The sequence below is a fragment of the Erithacus rubecula genome, assembly GCF_903797595.1.
Source record: "Erithacus rubecula genome assembly, chromosome: 10".
Classification (NCBI taxonomy): domain Eukaryota; kingdom Metazoa; phylum Chordata; class Aves; order Passeriformes; family Muscicapidae; genus Erithacus; species Erithacus rubecula.
Window position 1 is genome coordinate 4,532,549 of NC_136662.1, and position 16,698 is coordinate 4,549,246.

Here is a 16,698-nt window from a genome sequence, read left to right on the forward strand (position 1 = left end):
TGAGCATGGGGGACAAGTCTCCCTGCGTTTTTGCACAGGGGACAATCCGTGTCCCAGGGAAGGATGGAAGGAGCCCAAAGAGGAGGGAGGGGGTGTCGGAGATCCCCCCAGTTCCACGTGCATCCCCACGTGCTGAGGAACCCATGGAGATCTTTGCCCCAGCTCCAGGGAAGGGATCCCAGCTCTCACACTCCAGGAGTGAATATCTGCCAAAAGGCTATTTTTTTTTTAATTGAGAAATTATTCAGAAATAGCCTAAAATTTGCATTTTGTACAGGAGAGCTCTGTTTCGTTCCTGGCTCACTGCGGGGCTCCCAGCGTGTGTCTGTGTGAAGGGGGAGGAATGAGAGAGCAGAGGGAGCATCCGACAAGGTCTGAACAAGGGGAAAAAAGGATCCTCAAACCCTGCTGCCGTTCCTCCGGGCGGAGAGATGCTCCGGGAGGTGCGGGCCAGGGTTCGGTGCCTTGGGCAGAGCATCCCGTCGGTAAAAACACGCGTCTCCACAAACTTTTGGGAGCGCTTTCGGTATGTGTAAGTATTTGCACCATCGCGGCACTACCGACATACGTGGGAACTACATCCTTTATTGCACCAGCCGGGAATCGAACCCGGGTCGCAAGAATGGGAATCTTGCATGATACCACTACACCACTGGTGCGCTGGTGTCGTGTCCTCCCGCGGGCCGCCAAGGGGTCGGACCTGGCCCCGTCCCACGGGGGGACACGCGTGGGTGACACCGCAAGCTTTTGGGGACGGTGACACGTGTGGGTGGCACATCCAGCCTTTGGGAAGGGTGACATGTGTGGGTGGCACTGCCAGCCCCTGGGGATGGTGACACGTGTGGGTGGCACTCCCAGCCCCTGGGGATGGTGACACTCGTGGGTGGCACTGCCAGCCCCTTCCCCGCCCATCGGCTCCCAGCCGCGGGTCCCTGGGGACGGTGGCACGCGTCCCCCCCAGCACAAGCTGAGCCAGACCCGGGGCTGCTGGCAGCTCTTAATGCCATGCAGGAATGTCCCGGTTCCCACAATGTTTAACCTCTGCCGGCGCGGGAGCCGAGTCCTTCAGCTCAAGGATGCTGGGCCAGGGATGGGGGATGCACATCCAGCTGTGTGAAGGGAGAGGGGAGAGAAGCCAGGGTCTGTGTCAGCCCCCTCCCCTGCCTCTGCCTGGAGAAATGCTTCTGAAAAACAGATTCATTTTGTAAAAATGAGTGTCAAGCCATGAGGTAGGAATCTCCTCTGTGAGGAAATTCTGAGACTGTTCAGCCTGGAGAAGAGAAGGCTCCAGAGAGCTTAGAGCCCCTTCCAGAGGAGACACTACAGGAGAACAGGGAGGAACTTCGGGCTGTGAAGCCCTGGCATTGTTTTCCCAGAGAAGCTGTGGATGTCCCGGCTTTGGAAACATTCAAGGCCAGGTTGGACGGGCCTTGGAGCAACCTGGTCTAGTGGAAAGTGTCCCTGCCCATAGCAGGAGGCTTAGAACAAAATTCTCTTTAAGGTCTTTTCCCAGCCCAAACATTCTGTGGTTCTATAGGTAAAGGCTTCTGGGTCTCTACCAGATTCCCACACTCCATAGGAAAACTGACACAGTGACATCCTGCCCTGGGTAGTCTTTGAAACTCAGAGAGCCATGGCCCCATCCAAACAGCATTCCCAGAGCCACCACACTCCCCCCCACTGGGAAGGACAGGCAGGAGCTGAGTACATGCAATCAGTCTGGTAGTGCTTCCTCCTGGAGAGCCTCTCAATCCTGTGACAATGTTTAGCCAACAATGAGCCTTCATTCCCCACCCTCCTGCTGGCCATACACCCCAAAGTTCTCCCTGCCCTTCTCCCTGGCTGCTCTGGTGACACCAAGGTGAGTGAAGGGGGCAGGAGTGTCACAGGGGTGTGACACCTCAGGTACAGCCTTTTCTTGCACACCCTGCCCTGTACCAGCAAATCACTCCCTGGGAGGCAAGGGAACACAGGAACATCCTTCCAGGGCTCTCATGCTCCCTTCCCCTGGGTGCTGCAGGACAGCTTTGCCCCACTTTTGCACTTGACGGGTTGGAACTCCAGGGTTTTTAAGCTCCCTTCCACCTCAGTTCTGTGATTCTATGGAATTTGCTGAAGACGTGCTCCCAAGCCTCCTGGGGCCATGCCAGGCACAGATCCAGCCCAGCTTTCCCAAATCAGAGCAAGGGACTCTCAGCATCCCTGTGCTGTTGGATCCACTGAGGCTTTGATCCAAACCCAGCTGCCCTGGGGAGGCTCAGCCTCACAGATCCCCACAGCCAAAAGTTGTGGCTCCCAGCAGTGCTGCCATCTCTGTGTGCTGTGGAGAGCCCCTGTGTAGTCCCTGTCATGGTGACAAACCAGACTGACCCATCCACGTGGTTTGGAACAAACTCTTTTTATTCACAGAAAATTTGGGGACGGTGGGTGCCAGCATGCAAACCCACCTGCAGCAGTTGACACTGACCCAGCAGACAGTGTGCACAGCCACCACCTCAAGTGCCATCACCTGGGGTTTGGCTCAGCTGTGCCCTCCTCCCTGTGCCCCCAAGAGAGCTGGAAGCTGGTCCTTGTGCAGGAGGTAGGGGACAGCACCATCTGTCACCTCCATCACCCCTCTCCCTACCTGGAGATATTGAAGGCTGCCTGCTGCAGGAGGCCAAATTTTAATTTCAGCTGAGCTTGGGAAAATGGGAGAAAGACTTTGAGGACAGCTTTGCCTGGTAAAACCCACCTGCACCAACCACGTTTTACTTACCTAAACCTGATCTTGCTCCAAACAGCAAAGCCAACCCTTTCCATTCCCAAGCACAGTATTTAGCCCAGATCCTGCGAAGCCCAGCTTCTCTGTGCCCACCCAAATGGCTTTGGCAAAGATGCCTTGTCCATATTCTGTTGAATTCAGGGAGCCCTTTGGGTTTGGGGGAAATGACAGCCTGCTGAGTGGCTGGGTGTGCACAAGGGGGGCAGCATGGCACAGGGACAGGCAGGAGCCTGGGGCTGCTGCACTTTTGGGGATAACCCCCTTTCCTCCAGGCTGTGACCTGTGTGTCCCCTCCAAAAGGTGAGTCCATACCAAGTGTAATTCCTCCAATTCTTCCCAGGAAATCAGTTTTCAGGCTCAAAAACGCCATCACTCTCCTTGAGCAGCGCATCCTCCCGGAGCCCGTAGTACAGATCATCCTCCTCCCCGGGAACTTTCCGGGGGGCCCGGGGCTGCTCTCCCCCCGCCGGGGAGCTGCCCGGGGTCCGGCTCTGTGGCGTGGGGCTGCCGGGCACCGAGCCCTCCAGCGATGGCGTGTCCATCTCCTCCAGCAGCGATGCCAGAGGGGCGTCCCCCGGGGCGGGGCTGCGGGGACAGGGGCACACCAAACACGGCTCAGGCCACATCCCAGCATCACCAGTCCCCTTGTTGGGTGGCTGGAGTGCCCTGGGATGTCCCTATCCCAGCCCTTGGAGCCTGCCTGACATGGGGCTGTCTTTGCATTTCCTGAACCTACAGCTCTGCACCCATCCCAGCTGTAGCAACATTGTGGTAGGTGCCCAAGTCCTATGCCCTGAGCCTGAACAGTGACTCCCATCACCATTGGGATGAACCCCCCAGCCCTTTGGGACCTCCCAGACCAATGCAATATATGGCATCTGGTTTGAGGGTCACATGCTGGGTATCTCATTTCTGTCAAAGTCTGATCAGGAGCTTTGGGGTTATTCTTGTGAGGGATGCTGTCTACATTGGTAAAATGAAATAAAAGCAAAAGGCGAAAATACAAACATCAAAATGCAAATTACAACTGAAGGCCATCTAAATTTCCTCCTGGGAGATAATTTGGTTCAGAGAATCCCTGTGGGTTGAGACACCATGAGTTGGGCCAAGGGTGTGGATGCTCAGTGCTGTGAGAGCAGCAAAAGCCCCTCTGCATCCTCTCCCTCTCCCAGTCCTGGGGGTCTGATCCCCCCATTTTCACCCCACATCCCACCAGTGCCACCCCAGCCCTGCAGGAATCTCATACCAGCTTTCTGCTGCTGTTTCCAGGCGAGGTGCCAGGTCCTGGAGGGGGTCCCCAACACCCCCCAGCTCCCGGTGGATCTCTGCTCTGGCCTGCACGGCTGACTGGGAGCAGCTGCGGGGTCTGGGCTGTGCCGAGCCTGGGGGTGGAGCTGAGCTCAGCACCTGCCTCTGGATCTGCTCGTAGGACGGCAGGCTCTTCTCGTAGGGGCTGGTGGTCTCTTGGCTGGGGCAGGGGGCAATCAAGCTGCAGGCAAAGGGATAACAGGGTGCTGAGCAGACCTGGACCCCGTGGAGCTGGGAGATGCTCAGGCACATGCACACAGGGCTCCAGAGAGCTTAGAGCTCACTCTGAGGGAGTGGCTTTGGAGGCCACCAAGGCACTGCCCACACCAGCAGCAGAGCCTGCAGGAACATCACTGGATGCGCTGCATCCCCCAGCATCGCTCAGGCTCAACCCTGGGGGATCAGGCAGCCCTCGCCTCTCCCAGCCTGATCCCTGCTGGGCATTTTGTGCAGCTGTCCCCAGTGTCACACACATCACCCTGCTGTGGGACCCACCCTGCGTCCTTCTGTGGCAGCACCATGGGTTTGTGGTCCAGGAACCGCTGGGTCTCGAGGTCCGCAGGGATGAAAGTTATCTGGGGGAAAAGAGAGGCAGAGCCCAGGGGCTGTGCTGGGCACCACGGGGACCCTCAGCCCTCAGAGAGGGAAAAGGGCCAGAGTGTCCCTTCAACTGGGTTTAGGGTCTTTTCCCACCATGTTTGGATGCTTTCCTTGGAAATGGCTTTTTTGAAGGAAATCAGTAAGGGATGAATGAGCCCAGCACAGCCCTGCCCTCAGTGCCTTTCCCCCTGTGGAGTCACACATGTCCCCAAGCCCAGAGGGAGTCACAAGGCTCATACAGGACATCAGTGGCTACACCAAAGGTGTCCCATCCTTGAGCCTGGAGCACAGTGGCAAAGCCATATGTCCCTCCTAGCTGGGACTGAGCTCAGCTTTGAGGGTGTCTGCTTCACCCCAGTCCCAGAGAACACAGCTGCTTTCAGAGGTCCTGGCTGGTCCTGGGTCCTGAGGTGGCTCCCCCACATTTTGGAGGGCAGCCAGGTTGTTGACAGGCCATCCAGCAGTGCCCAGATCAGTCCTACAGATGCCCTCTCCTTGGAAAAAGCCCTTTCTGCCAGTTTCCCAGGGCAGGGACGCGTGGCTGCTCCCTGTGTTGGCAGTGCCCTTGCCAAGGAGACTGGCAGGAGAGGACTGGCTCGGGGGGGACAGGACCCTCTGACCTCCATGGTCACAGCAGTCCCTTCCTGGGAGCCTGCCAAGCCCCAGATCCCAAGGAAGGGGCTGCATGGGAGAGATGAACACAAGTTTACTTCTTTGGGATTGTTCCCTGCTGCCTGTCTGAAAGCAAAGCTGCAGGCTCAGGGGGTGAAGGAGATGGGGCACATCTTGCAGGCATCAGCAGAGCACAAACCTCCCAAAACAAATCCCCCTTCATATTGCTGCAGCTGGGGACACTGAGGCACATCCAACAGCAGGCAAAGCCCCCCAAGCCCAGCTGAGCCCTCGAGCCCCCCAGGGTGCTCAGCAGCAGGAGGGATCCTACCTTTGGGTAGCACTGGCACATGCTCCAGGTGATGCCCACAGCCACGAGCAGGACACCCAGCACACAGAAGGTGATGTAGTACTGGGGCTTCTCCACGCTCATGATGAACATCCCCACCATCACCAGGAAGAATCCCAAGATGATGAACCCGTAGCGGAAGCTCTTCTCCTCTGCCATGGGCTCCGGAGGGGAGAGGCAGCAGCAGAGATTTTGGGAAGCCCAGCTCAGCTGCTGCCTGCTGAGCACACCTGCAGCGTGAGGCAAGGAGTGGTTTCTCTCTCCAGAGGCTGCCAGGAGCTGAGGATCAGCTGCACGTTGAGCTGGTCCTGCCCAGGGCTGAGCCAGCCAGTTTTTAATGGGTTTGTAATGAATGCAAACACTGCCCCGCCGTTCACACTCCAGTGGAAACACCCGCACGTGTCCGGGTAACCTTCCCTGCAGGCACACTGAGCCGGACCCCAGCCTGGGCAGGGGCAGGGAGGGAGAGGGGAGCACCCTGCAGGGATGGGCACCCGCAGATCAGCTGCTGCTGCCGGGATTTTCCCAGCCCTGGGCACTGGAGCTGGACTTGGTCATAACTCCGAGCTGGCACAGCCCCAGGTGAGGGGGATGCCAGGGCCCAGCACGTTCTCAAGGGCTGTGGGAGTGCAGCAGGGGAAGAGGGAGTGCTCCCGGGTCTTTTTGGAGGAACAGACCCTGCCTTGCTCTGCCTGAGTGCTAAGGCTGCCTTACTGGGCAGCAAGTGGCTGTGGAGGAGGAACTAAAGCCTGAAATGGATGGGATGAGGTTGGTCCACCAAGGCAGAGTAAAGACTGAGTATTCCTGTGCCCTGTGTACACTCAAGTTGGAGCTGGGGTGTTAAAAGGTGCCACCTTCCCACCACACATCCAACAGCCAGGTAGTGTTTGTTTTATTTCCTTGATTTATTCCTTCATTTTATTCCCTTGATATACCTGGTTTATGACAAATAATTATACTGTAAACAGTGTATTAGATGTGGCAGCAGCTTCTCAGCCACTCTGCAGCCCTGCAGGGCCACAGGGGGCACAGGGCAGCCCTTTATTTTGGTGGGATGCAGGAACAGGCAGCATCCCTGCCACAGCTGCCCTTTCCTCTGGGCAAGGCTGCACACCCATCCGTGGAGAGCAGGGAGGGAGGAGGCTGTGCCACTCAGGATGGCTTTTCCAGGAGGATGCCTGGAATGCCAAGTGCACTTGGATGCTCTGACCACAGGCATGACCCACTGAGCATCTCCAGCACCAAATGAAGTGAGGCATGGGGAGTTAGCATTTAGGGAAGCAAAGTGGAAGGGATGGAGACAGGGCTGGCAGGGGCATTGCAAAGGCAGAGAGGTGAATAATGCAGAGGGAGTTGGGCTTTCTCTGGCCAAGTTACTCAGTCTTTGCTGCAGATTTATTATTGGTTGGGCATCCCCCAGCCTGACAGGAGCTCCCCAGGGTGGGCTAGAGCAGGGAATGCAAAGCCTGTGAAACCAGCAGCGGTTTTATTAAAAATATGAAATTTTTCAAACATGCCAGTTCCCCCCGACGCTCTGAACACAAGGAACCACCATCCCAACACACGGCTCGGACAGCCAGGAGAGTCTGGCTGCCCTTCCCGCCCCTCCCCACCCTCCTCTGACCCCACAAGGCTCAGTTTAAAGCTGAGGGGCTGGGCAGCCGCCCGCAGAGTCCCGGCCCGGGCAGCCCCCGCTCAGAGCCCCGGACGCGGATGCTATTGATGTTCTCATGGATGTTCTCACTGATGCTCTCACTGATGCTCTCACCGATGCTCTCGTTGATGTTCTCATAGCTCGGGGGAGGGGTCCCCTGCGGCTCCGGGGGCTGCGGCGGCTCCAGCCAGGACGGGCTGGGGCGGAACAGGGCGCTGTCGGAGGAGCTGCGCCGGCGGCCGCCCTGCCAGCTCTCGTCCTCCTCCAGGTAGCGGTACAGGGGCGGCGTGAGCTCCTCCTTCCTCCCCGGGGGCTGCACGTAGGCCGGGGCGCCGTGGGCAGGTCTGCAGGTCAGCGCTTCTTCGTAGGTGGGGATGGCACTGGCGTCCCAGCTGCTGCCAGGGAAGAGGAAGAAACACAGCAGTGCACACCATCTACATCCCAAAACCCAGCTGGAACATCCCAGTACCCAAATGGAGCATCCCAGTACCCAAATGGAGCATCCCAGCATGCAATGGACCATCCCAGCACTCAGCTGGAGCATCCCAGCACTCAGCTGGAGCATCCCAGTGCCCCATTAGCTGGAGTGTCCCAGCATCCCATCAACCCCATTGTCTGGAGCATCCCTGAGCATTATTAACTCTGGGGACAGCACACGGGGAGGTTTTGCTGGAGTGTCATGAGTCCAGGGGTGACCATGTCAGCTGCTTCCTGGCACCCATGGGCAGAAGGGTGTTCTCATCTTGCCTAACCCCTAACTCACCCCCTGAAGAACAGAGGCTGCTGACAGAGGAGGGAGCAGTTTGGCACAAGAACCTGGACAAGCACCAGGCACCCCACCATGGTCACACCCCACTCCCATGACAGCCAGAGCCCTCCCTGCACTGGCCAAGCCTGGTGCCACTTCCAGCAGAATTTTCATGAGTAAACACAGCTTTGTGTACAGGGAAAACCTCTGACAACCTTTGCCCTGCTTGGCACCCTACAGAATGGTGCAGACCCAAAGCTGGGGATGCTGTGGAAGCAACTCATCCCTGCAGATGAAACCCAGCCCGGTGTGCTGGCAGGGTACAGCTGGTCCAAAGGAAAAGCCATGTGCTCCACAGGGATGCCTCCATCCTGAACTTGGCAGATCTCTGTCCCAGACAGACCCAGAAGCCCCAGGCTTCTCTGCCAGGGATTTTGCCAAACAGCCTCAGCTTGCACAGGAATGCTTGGAAATGTGGAGAGGGGGATTTATCCCAGCACAGGAGGCTTTGCTGGGGCTGGAGGAGCTGCTGCAGCACCAGCACTGCCAGGATGCTGCATCCCATCCAGCAGGGGAACTGGGAGCTCAGGGAAAGGGACACAGCAAAATTCCCAACAGGGACACAGCAAAATCCCTCCCTGGGACAGGGAACCTCCCCCCAGATACCCAGACCAGCTACAAGCTCACAGATAATCCAGATGGGCATTGAAACCCCTGGAGAACCAGGAATGTGCCTCCCACTCCAACTGTGTTATTATGGTTCAATGTTCTTAAGAATTTCTTTTAGTGCTGCTTTTCCCCAGAGCCCGATTTATGCCTGAGCCAAGATCTTTGCTGTGACCCCATAAAGCAGCACTGGGAAGGGTTGGCTGGCTCAGCTTCCACAGCTCTCTCCAGGAAAAAAAAAAAAAAACCTTTTGATCAAAAAACTTCTAAATGAAGAAGTGGGAATAAATCTCAGGCTCACACTGGAAGATTCAGGGAACCTGAAAAGCAACAGTGGTGTTCAGGGCAGGGCAAGGAGTCTTTCTACACCCTGAAATAAAGGATCTTCTGCCTACATTCCTATCTTGATGCCATTCCAAGGATTATTTTCCTTATTTTTTTCCCCATTTAACTCCCTTGTAAGAAAGATTTTGCTTCCATTAAAGATGTTTTAAACACCCTCACCCTTACAGAGCATTGCAGACCTGGGAGACCATGACTGGAGCTCTAAGTGACCCCTCCCCACCCCCACATCCAATGGGTAACCTTGCTGAAGAGATGTGATGGCCCTGCAGGGTGAGGAGAGCTGGGGTGGGCAGGGGTTTGACATCAATGATCAGGAGGACAGCACAGAGCACTGCTGCTCTGTGAGTTCAGCAGCCAGCAAGGTTCACCTCAGGCACAGCCAGACCCACCCTCCACCTCTGCCCAGCCAAGCAGTGGCAGGGAGGAGTCTCCCACCTGCAGTTCCACTTCTCTGGAGGCTCAGCCGTGAAGTACTGCAGGTCCCTGGGGAAATGGTACTGGTAGCGCCGGGACACCACGCTGGCGTTGGCCTTGACGGACCAGAGCAGCCCGAAAACCAGGAGGATGCCGCCGATGCCGCAGCAGAAGAAGCTGACGGAGCGCAGCAGGGCGCCGGGGGCCGAGGGGCTGGGCACGGCCTCGGGGCCCCGGGGGGGCAGCAGGCGAGCCCCGCTGCCCGAGCCCACCTCCCCATCGCTCCACCAGGCGAAGCACAGCGTCCCCGTCACCAGCAGCACGGCCCCCACGATGGTCAGCCCGTAGCGGAACGAGGCGGCTGCCATCCTTCAGCAGATGGCTTAGGAGGGGACAAAGGGGGCACAAGGCATGAGAGACAGCCCTGTAAGACAGAAAGGTGCCGGGTTGGAGCGGGAGAAGCTGTCGGAGGAGAAAATGACCGAGTGAGGAGCTCTCCTGGGATTGCAGCCTCTTTAGCCATCATTATGATCCATCACAAAAGGGCATTTTCACCATCTCGGATGGAAGAGCGAAGCCAGCGCCAGGTTGGACCCATAAACTTCCCAACAGCCTCGTAAAAACATCCTAATTTTCACAGAACAACACAGCACTCCCATAAAGGCAGGAGACACCCCAGCCCCGGGCGCTGTCATAGCTCTTCTCTTTGGGTTTTATTCCAGATTTCCTTCCAGACCTGGAGAAATGACAGCTGGGTTCCCTGGGTTTTCAAAACATGGCTTAAGGAAGAGGTTAGAGAGAGGGACATACATTTAAGATGTCATCACTTCCAAATTATCAGTGTGCCTGTTTCCTCCTCCAGAACTGATGACATTGGAAAAATCTGTTCAATCTTCATCCACATGAAGTTTGGCACACAAAACCTTGCTTGCCTGGGTCAGCTCCAGCACAAACCTTCTCAAGTTCTTGTCAAGATCCATCTTGCAGGTGACAAACCACCTTCACCCTCCCTATCAGGGTGGTTTGGGGTTGGTTTGACTGCAAAAGAGGTGAGGTCGTGCCACATGTTGCTGCTGGGTGGCCCTTCTCAGCTAAATGTCACATACAGAGAGTCTCCCTGGTGCTGGAAAACTTGGGGATGGGGAGCTGGTTTGTGATCTCAGTCCCCATTGCTTTCTCCAACAAACAGCAAGCATCTGCTCCCTCAGCTTGTGCAGCTCCCTAATAATCAACTAAGCAGGGAGGCAGAGAGGTCCCACCATGTCCCCTCTGGCTCTGCTCACTGCCCAGCAAGAAAATGCAGGTTCAGTTCCCACCCCTCAATGGACAAAAAGCTCTGGACCATGTGGGAATTAAGCATCAACATCCCCAAACAGTTTCAGTCCTCCACTGTGAAGGTTTGTCAGGGTGGCAGTGCCAGAGGAGAGCCTACACATGAGGGATGGCCAGGACAGAGGAGGAGCTCAAGGTGGTGGACAGATGGATGACCCACACTCAGCTGTCACCTCTGCCTTCATCACTTTGCCTCTGTGTCAGTAACAGGACCATAATGTGGTGGCTTTGGTGTCCATTCCTCCAGGCAGGGCTCATCCCCTACAGAGGGGTCTTAAATTGTACCCTGAGATCTGGAGCCAGAGCTAGGCATGGAGCAGAAGTCCAGCAGGGACTTGGTGTCATCAAGGTCAGGTGGAATTATGTTATTTCAAGCTGTTATTTATCAGATGGGCCCACTAAATGGAAACCAAATTACCTTGCAGTGAAAGAAACACTATCTGATCTAATCAACATTTAATGAAGGGATCTGATGAGAAATGAGATTTAGGAAAGCTGCAAGAGTGGGAGAGCCCCAACAGCTCACTCCAGCTTTTGTCCCAGGGTCACAAGCCCCAAATGCCACTGGCTGGCTGTGGCCAGTGCTCAGTCATGTTCCTGGGCTGAGAAAAGGCAGAGATTCCCTCTGTAATGAGGGGCAGGTTTGGATGCTTCCCCCTGAATGGCAGAGGCTTGGCTGAGCTGAGATGGAGGAGAGGTTGCTGGAGATGGTGTTAGATGCTGTCAGGGATCAGCATCCCCAAACCATCACTGAACATGAGCAGGACACAACAGAGGAGCTGGACTCAGGCTGCCTTGCAGCAAGGGATGCTCAGGGGAGCACAAGGACCCCACTGACCTGAGAATGCAGCTCCTTTGGACAGAAATGTGTTTTCATGTAGAAATTTCAGCATAATATTTAGAGAAAAAAACATCACCCAAGAAACCCCCAACAGCAAAACTCTCAATCCAACTGTGAGGAAATGTCAGGTCACTCCAAACTGAAACACTGAGCTGAACCTGTGCCAAGAGTTGAAATGTTCACCTCCTGCAACAAACACTCTCCTCATTCTGGGGTCAGACTGGTGCGGTCTGGGAGGTGCTCTGAATTCCCTGGAGAGATTTTGGAGATGCTGTGATTCCCCTGCCTCGGCGTGGGGAATTTTGCAGTCTCCAGCACTGAGCACATCTGGGAGAGCTGGCAGCGAGGGGGAGGCGGAGAGAAGGTGGAGAAGCCTCTGGGAGGTGATGGATTGACAGCTCGAGAGAATAAACTCTTCTCTCTCTTGACAAACCCAGCGCAGCGCAGGGAGCGGCGCTGGAAGCTCCCCCAGAGCTGTGCGGGGGCAGCTCCGCCGCTCTGGGTGACACTGCCACCGCTGGGTGACATTGCCAAGCCCCCTCTCCGGCTGCCACAGCGCTCCTGAGCATCTCTGAAAGATCCACGGTGCTTTATCAGCACACCAAGCTCTGGAAGAAGAGGCTGAAGGAGCCGGGGCAGGAGCGAGGTACGAGGCTGGGGCAGGACCCGGAGCTTCCCGAGCCTCTCCCGGCTCCACTCCCGGGCACAGCAGCTCTCCCTCCCCGTGAGCTTTCCCAGCACAAGTTTTCACAGACCCGCAGCAATTGCTGGCTCTCAAGCACTCTCCTCCACTCTCCGAGCCACCCTGACATTTTGTTCCGCCCTGTCTCCTCCTTTGACCTGCTCTGAAATAGTTTTCCAGGGAATAGATTTGCATGTTGCATGTACAAACAGATACGAATGTTGATAGTTTACATAGTTCCAGTGAGATGCTGAGAATAGCAGCCCCCATATAAAGTTATGCAGATGGTGATTCATAGGGTCTACTAAGCATTACTCAGAAAAACGCTCTTTTCAAGCAACACCAGAAAAGAAAAGAGTTTTCAACCTCTCCCACCGCCATCAAGCAGAAATCCACCTCCGCTCCCGTCCCTCCAGGGCACTTACAGACCGTCCTTCCATGCGGGGCTGGAGACTTTAATCACAGAAGAACGCCGGGCAGAGATGCACCAAAGCGTGAGCATGTCTGCAGGGAGATCCCTTCCTGCCTTTATCCAAATCTGCAGTTTTGTTGTGAGGGTTTGGTCACCACTCGAAACAAAGTGATAGCGATGCCTTGGAAGAGCACCCAAGAACTCCGGTGAGCATCGAGGGCAGAAAGGAGAGCACCTGCATCCCCCAGCCAGGCTCGGGGCCCTGCCTGACCCCCACACCCCCTCCCCTGCGGGGGTGGCTGTCCCCGGGGTCTGTCCCAGCCGGGGTGCCCGTGCCCCCCGCCCGCCCCGGCTCTGTACTCACCGCCGCCCGCAGCCCCGCTCCGGAGCGGCGGCTCCGCCGAGCCCGCGGGGCGGGCGGGGCCGGGGCGGGCGGGGGGCGGCCCGGGGAGGCAGGGACCGCCGCTCCCTCCTTCCCTCTTCCCTCCTTCCCTCCTTCCCTCTTCCCTCCTTCCTCCTTCCCTCCTTCCCTCCTTCCTTCCTCCCGGCTCCGCCATCCCGTCCCGTCCCGTCGGGGCGCTCCCGTAGTTCGGGTTCCCGTGCTGCTGGGACACCCCTGCGCTGGGGACATCGCTGCTGTCCTGTGTGTGGTCTCTGCCCTCAAAGCCTTGCTTTCTGGCCGCTTTAGTTCTCCTCACCTCTATATCACTCTTTCCCGTCTGATAGTTGATAAAAGATTCGTGTTAATCATAAAAATATTAGGGTTTGTATAAACCAGAATACTAAAGTCTGAAGTAAAGCATGGACCCTTGATAGAGGAAAATATATGATTAAATCATTCTGGTTTAAATCCCCCTGCTATGAATATTATGTTTTCTAAATAGTTTGTATCTCCTACCGGTTTGTTAAATCAGACTTTCCAATAGTCTGATAGATTTTGTAAAATCAGACTTCCTGCCTTTATTTTATCAATGCTGCCTATCTACAAAGACCAGAACTTCCCAATTTCTGCTGGTACTATCTACCCAGACCAGATGGTTATCACTGAGGCTGACTCCCAGAGATGTTTATTTCGGCCAACACTGCTTGCCTGGCAAAATTATGACAGCAAAAGACCAAAAATTATTAATTACAAGAGACCATACTATAAAGAGAAGCTGCAAACCAAGGTTTGACAGAGTGTGGAGTGACCCCTCACATCTCCCCAGCACTGCTTTGCTCTGTCTATATAAAATAAAGCAATCTAAATTTTGCTGAATATCAAGACTTGTTTCTCATTTAAAACATCCTCATTCATGGTATTAGAATGGTTTGGGTTTGGAAGGACCTTTTAAAGGCCATGTAGTCCAACCCCCCTGCAACCAGCAGGGATATCCTCAACTCAATCAGGCTGCTCAGAGTCCCATTTCACCTGGCCTTGAATGTCTCCAGGAATGGGGCATTCACCTCCTCTCCGTGCCAGTGTTTCATCAACTTCTCTGTAAAACAATATTTTTTTCTTTATAGCTAATCTAAGTCAACCTTTTTTTAGTTTAAAACTTTTTTTTTTATTTTTAGTTTAAAACTTGCAGCATTCAGGACACCTAGATATTAGACAAGTTGAGGGTGCTGTGATCCAAATTTCAGGATATTCGGTGTGACAGCATCTGGATTCAGGCACAATTCCTCATCACAGAGCTGGAGGGAGATTTGATCAAGAGCTGCCCTACCATGCTGTGCATCTCATAAATTCACACATCCACAGATCCTCCACGCTGCCCTTGGGCTACAGCTGAGCATCACTGACAGGCAGAGCCATTCCTATGGCTACCCTGGGCTGCTGTTCCTGCTTGGAGTGCTCATCTCACCAGCTCTAAACCAGCTCAAGGTTCACCTGCACATGCTGCAGGGACTGCTGCAAAGCCCTGCTGTGGAATCCATATCTGCTTCACAGATGATTAGAAGCTGCTCAGCCCAGCTGAGAGCATGTGGGTGTACAGCCCCGTTTCCCTGCAGCCACTGTGGAGTTTTACAGATGGCAAACTGAGGCACACAGGGGGCTGGCTCACACAGGAGTGGCTCTGCAGCAGGTTGGGTTTCCATCCAAGAGCAGCATGGGGCAGAAGTCCCCAAGGCCAGCACCCAGTAGTGTGAGACCACTGTGAATCAGCAGTCACCCTGTTGAAGGACAAGAAGACAACTTTTTCTGTTCAGATATTGTATTTAACTGAAATTTGGTTTCAAACAGCATCTGAAACACTTCAAGGTGGTGTTAGAGCATGGCTCCATGTTACTCCAAGCACAGGGCTGCAGGCTGAGATGGCTTTGTGCCAGCACAGTTTTTTCAGCCCCATAACCATCCACAACCTTCTGCCTTGCCCAGAGGTCTGGCCTACAGGCAGACACAAACCCATGACAAATATTCCACCACAAAGGCTGGAAGTGCTGAGTGCTACCAGCACCTTAGCAGCACCTTGGCCAAAATGTGTTTTCCCTCTCTGAGAACTTTCCTGCTTGTGGACAAGGTACTGCAACATAGAGCAGAGGGAAAGGGCTTCTCCAAAATCAAGACAGAATATCTGTGAAAAATATGTAAAACATCCCATGTACGGTGAAACTGCAGTGGAGAAAACAAGGAGATATAAAAGACAGTTACAGCCCCTGCAAGAACAAGAACAAAGGAGGAACAGGGAAAGAGATTGTTCCAGTAATTGCCTCCCCCAGGTAAGGATGCTGAGCCTGAGCAACGCTGCTGGCACAAAAAAAAGTGCTGCTTTTTGATTCACTGTTCACCTAATTTTGCTGCTGCAGCAAATCACATGTAAAATAGTGCATTTCACTGTATAATCAAGATAAACAAGCTTTGTTCATTAGGGGTGTGTGTGTGCAGAGGCATGCACTCTCTGCCCTGTCACAACAGGATGGGTGACACCAAGAGCACCAAGTCAAGACTGAATTTGGGTGCACCAAGTCCAGAGCACAGGCTCCCTGCCAGAAACCTGATTTGTGGGACCTGGGCCAGGCCACAGGTGTCCATCAGTGATTTGGCACACAGGACACTCATCCCATGCCCAGCTGCCTCCAGCAAGAACCTCTGGTCACACCCACTGTGACAGAGTTAATAAAGAGCCACTGATGTGGCTTCAGGGGTCACATCTCTGCAGGCATAATGTGTCCCTGCTGTCCAGATCCATGGAGAAGCCATTCCAGGGGCTGGCACACCTCGTGTTTCCCTTAGCATGGGCCATTGGGCACACTGGGTGTGTGCCTGGCTGATGAGGGGCTGTAGCACACAGCCACAAGCATGTGCAGATGGGAGAGGGTTCCTGCACCCAGAACGTGTGAAGCAAAGGAAAAACCTCCTGCTGTTTATCTTTGCTTTAATTTGCATCTCCTTAAAATGCCTAATTAGTCGTGCTAGTTGATACACTGGCTCAGGCACTCCTACTTAATCCAGTCAGCAAAGCCAGGCTTTGAAAATGTTTGCCCTACATCTTCACATGATGCAAAATTCTCTGATGTCCTTTGGGGCTGGACCTGCAGCTGGACATGGATGTCTCTGTGGCAGTGCTGCTGCATGGGCAGCTCAGGCTTTGGGAGCACTCCTCTGTGGTGTCCATCAGGAAAAGCCAAGCATTTGGATGTGAAAGGGGAGCAGCCCCCTGACCACAAAGTGGTGTGTGGTTTTTTGGGTAGCCCACCTCAAAGTACTCCTTCTGCAGACCAGCTGTGGTCTTGAGCTAAGACTTTATTGAATGCCAAAGTCCTTTTTATACCACATGTACTTTGTAATACATCTTATTATTTAGTTCCAATGGCTTTACTGAGTTTGAATTAGAATATAAGAATGAGATGTGTATAAAATTGTTTAAGATCAATTTCTGATGTTGTTCCACCATTAGCTATGTCCATCATCTAGCAAACTACAGGACCCAAAACCTCTGAGTGCTTTAAAACTTAAATATTTGCTTACTCAACTGTAAGGATGTCCC

At 54.5% G+C, this 16,698-nt stretch overlaps 2 protein-coding genes across 3 annotated transcripts; both read right to left on the reverse strand.

The window, feature by feature from the left end:
- Positions 1–2,916: 2,916 nt before the first annotated feature.
- Positions 2,917–5,871, reverse strand: BSND (barttin CLCNK type accessory subunit beta). Its single transcript, XM_079314329.1, has 4 exons — positions 5,616–5,871; positions 4,568–4,647; positions 4,011–4,253; positions 2,917–3,349 (listed from the first exon to the last, which is right to left on the reverse strand). The coding sequence occupies exons 1-4, from the start codon at positions 5,790–5,792 to the stop codon at positions 3,109–3,111; spliced, it is 741 nt and encodes a 246-aa protein (XP_079170455.1). The 5' UTR covers positions 5,793–5,871; the 3' UTR covers positions 2,917–3,108.
- A 681-nt stretch (positions 5,872–6,552) lies between these two features.
- TMEM61 (transmembrane protein 61) lies at positions 6,553–9,879 on the reverse strand. 2 transcript variants are annotated; one of them, XM_079313547.1, is made up of 2 exons: positions 9,482–9,879; positions 6,553–7,679 (listed from the first exon to the last, which is right to left on the reverse strand). In XM_079313547.1, the coding sequence occupies exons 1-2, from the start codon at positions 9,826–9,828 to the stop codon at positions 7,268–7,270; spliced, it is 759 nt and encodes a 252-aa protein (XP_079169673.1). In that variant the 5' UTR covers positions 9,829–9,879; the 3' UTR covers positions 6,553–7,267. The 2 variants fall into 2 exon arrangements, with proteins under 2 accessions (XP_079169673.1, XP_079169672.1); XM_079313546.1 differs by having other exon boundaries at positions 6,558–7,682.
- Positions 9,880–16,698: the final 6,819 nt, after the last annotated feature.

Bases quoted from the DNA above. Each gene is read 5' to 3' on its own strand.
- BSND (XM_079314329.1), bottom strand. From the start codon at position 5,792: ATGGCAGAGGAGAAGAGCTTCCGCTACGGGTTCATCATCTTGGGATTC. The intron at 4,254-4,567 runs GTGGGTCCCACA...CTTTGCCTGCAG, and splicing joins CTGCCACAGAAGGACGCAGG to CTTGATTGCCCCCTGCCCCA. The intron at 3,350-4,010 runs GTATGAGATTCC...CTGTCCCCGCAG, and splicing joins GAAACAGCAGCAGAAAGCTG to CCCCGCCCCGGGGGACGCCC.
- TMEM61 (XM_079313546.1), bottom strand. From the start codon at position 9,828: ATGGCAGCCGCCTCGTTCCGCTACGGGCTGACCATCGTGGGGGCCGTG. The intron at 7,683-9,481 runs GTGGGAGACTCC...CTTCCCTGGCAG, and splicing joins CCAGAGAAGTGGAACTGCAG to CAGCTGGGACGCCAGTGCCA.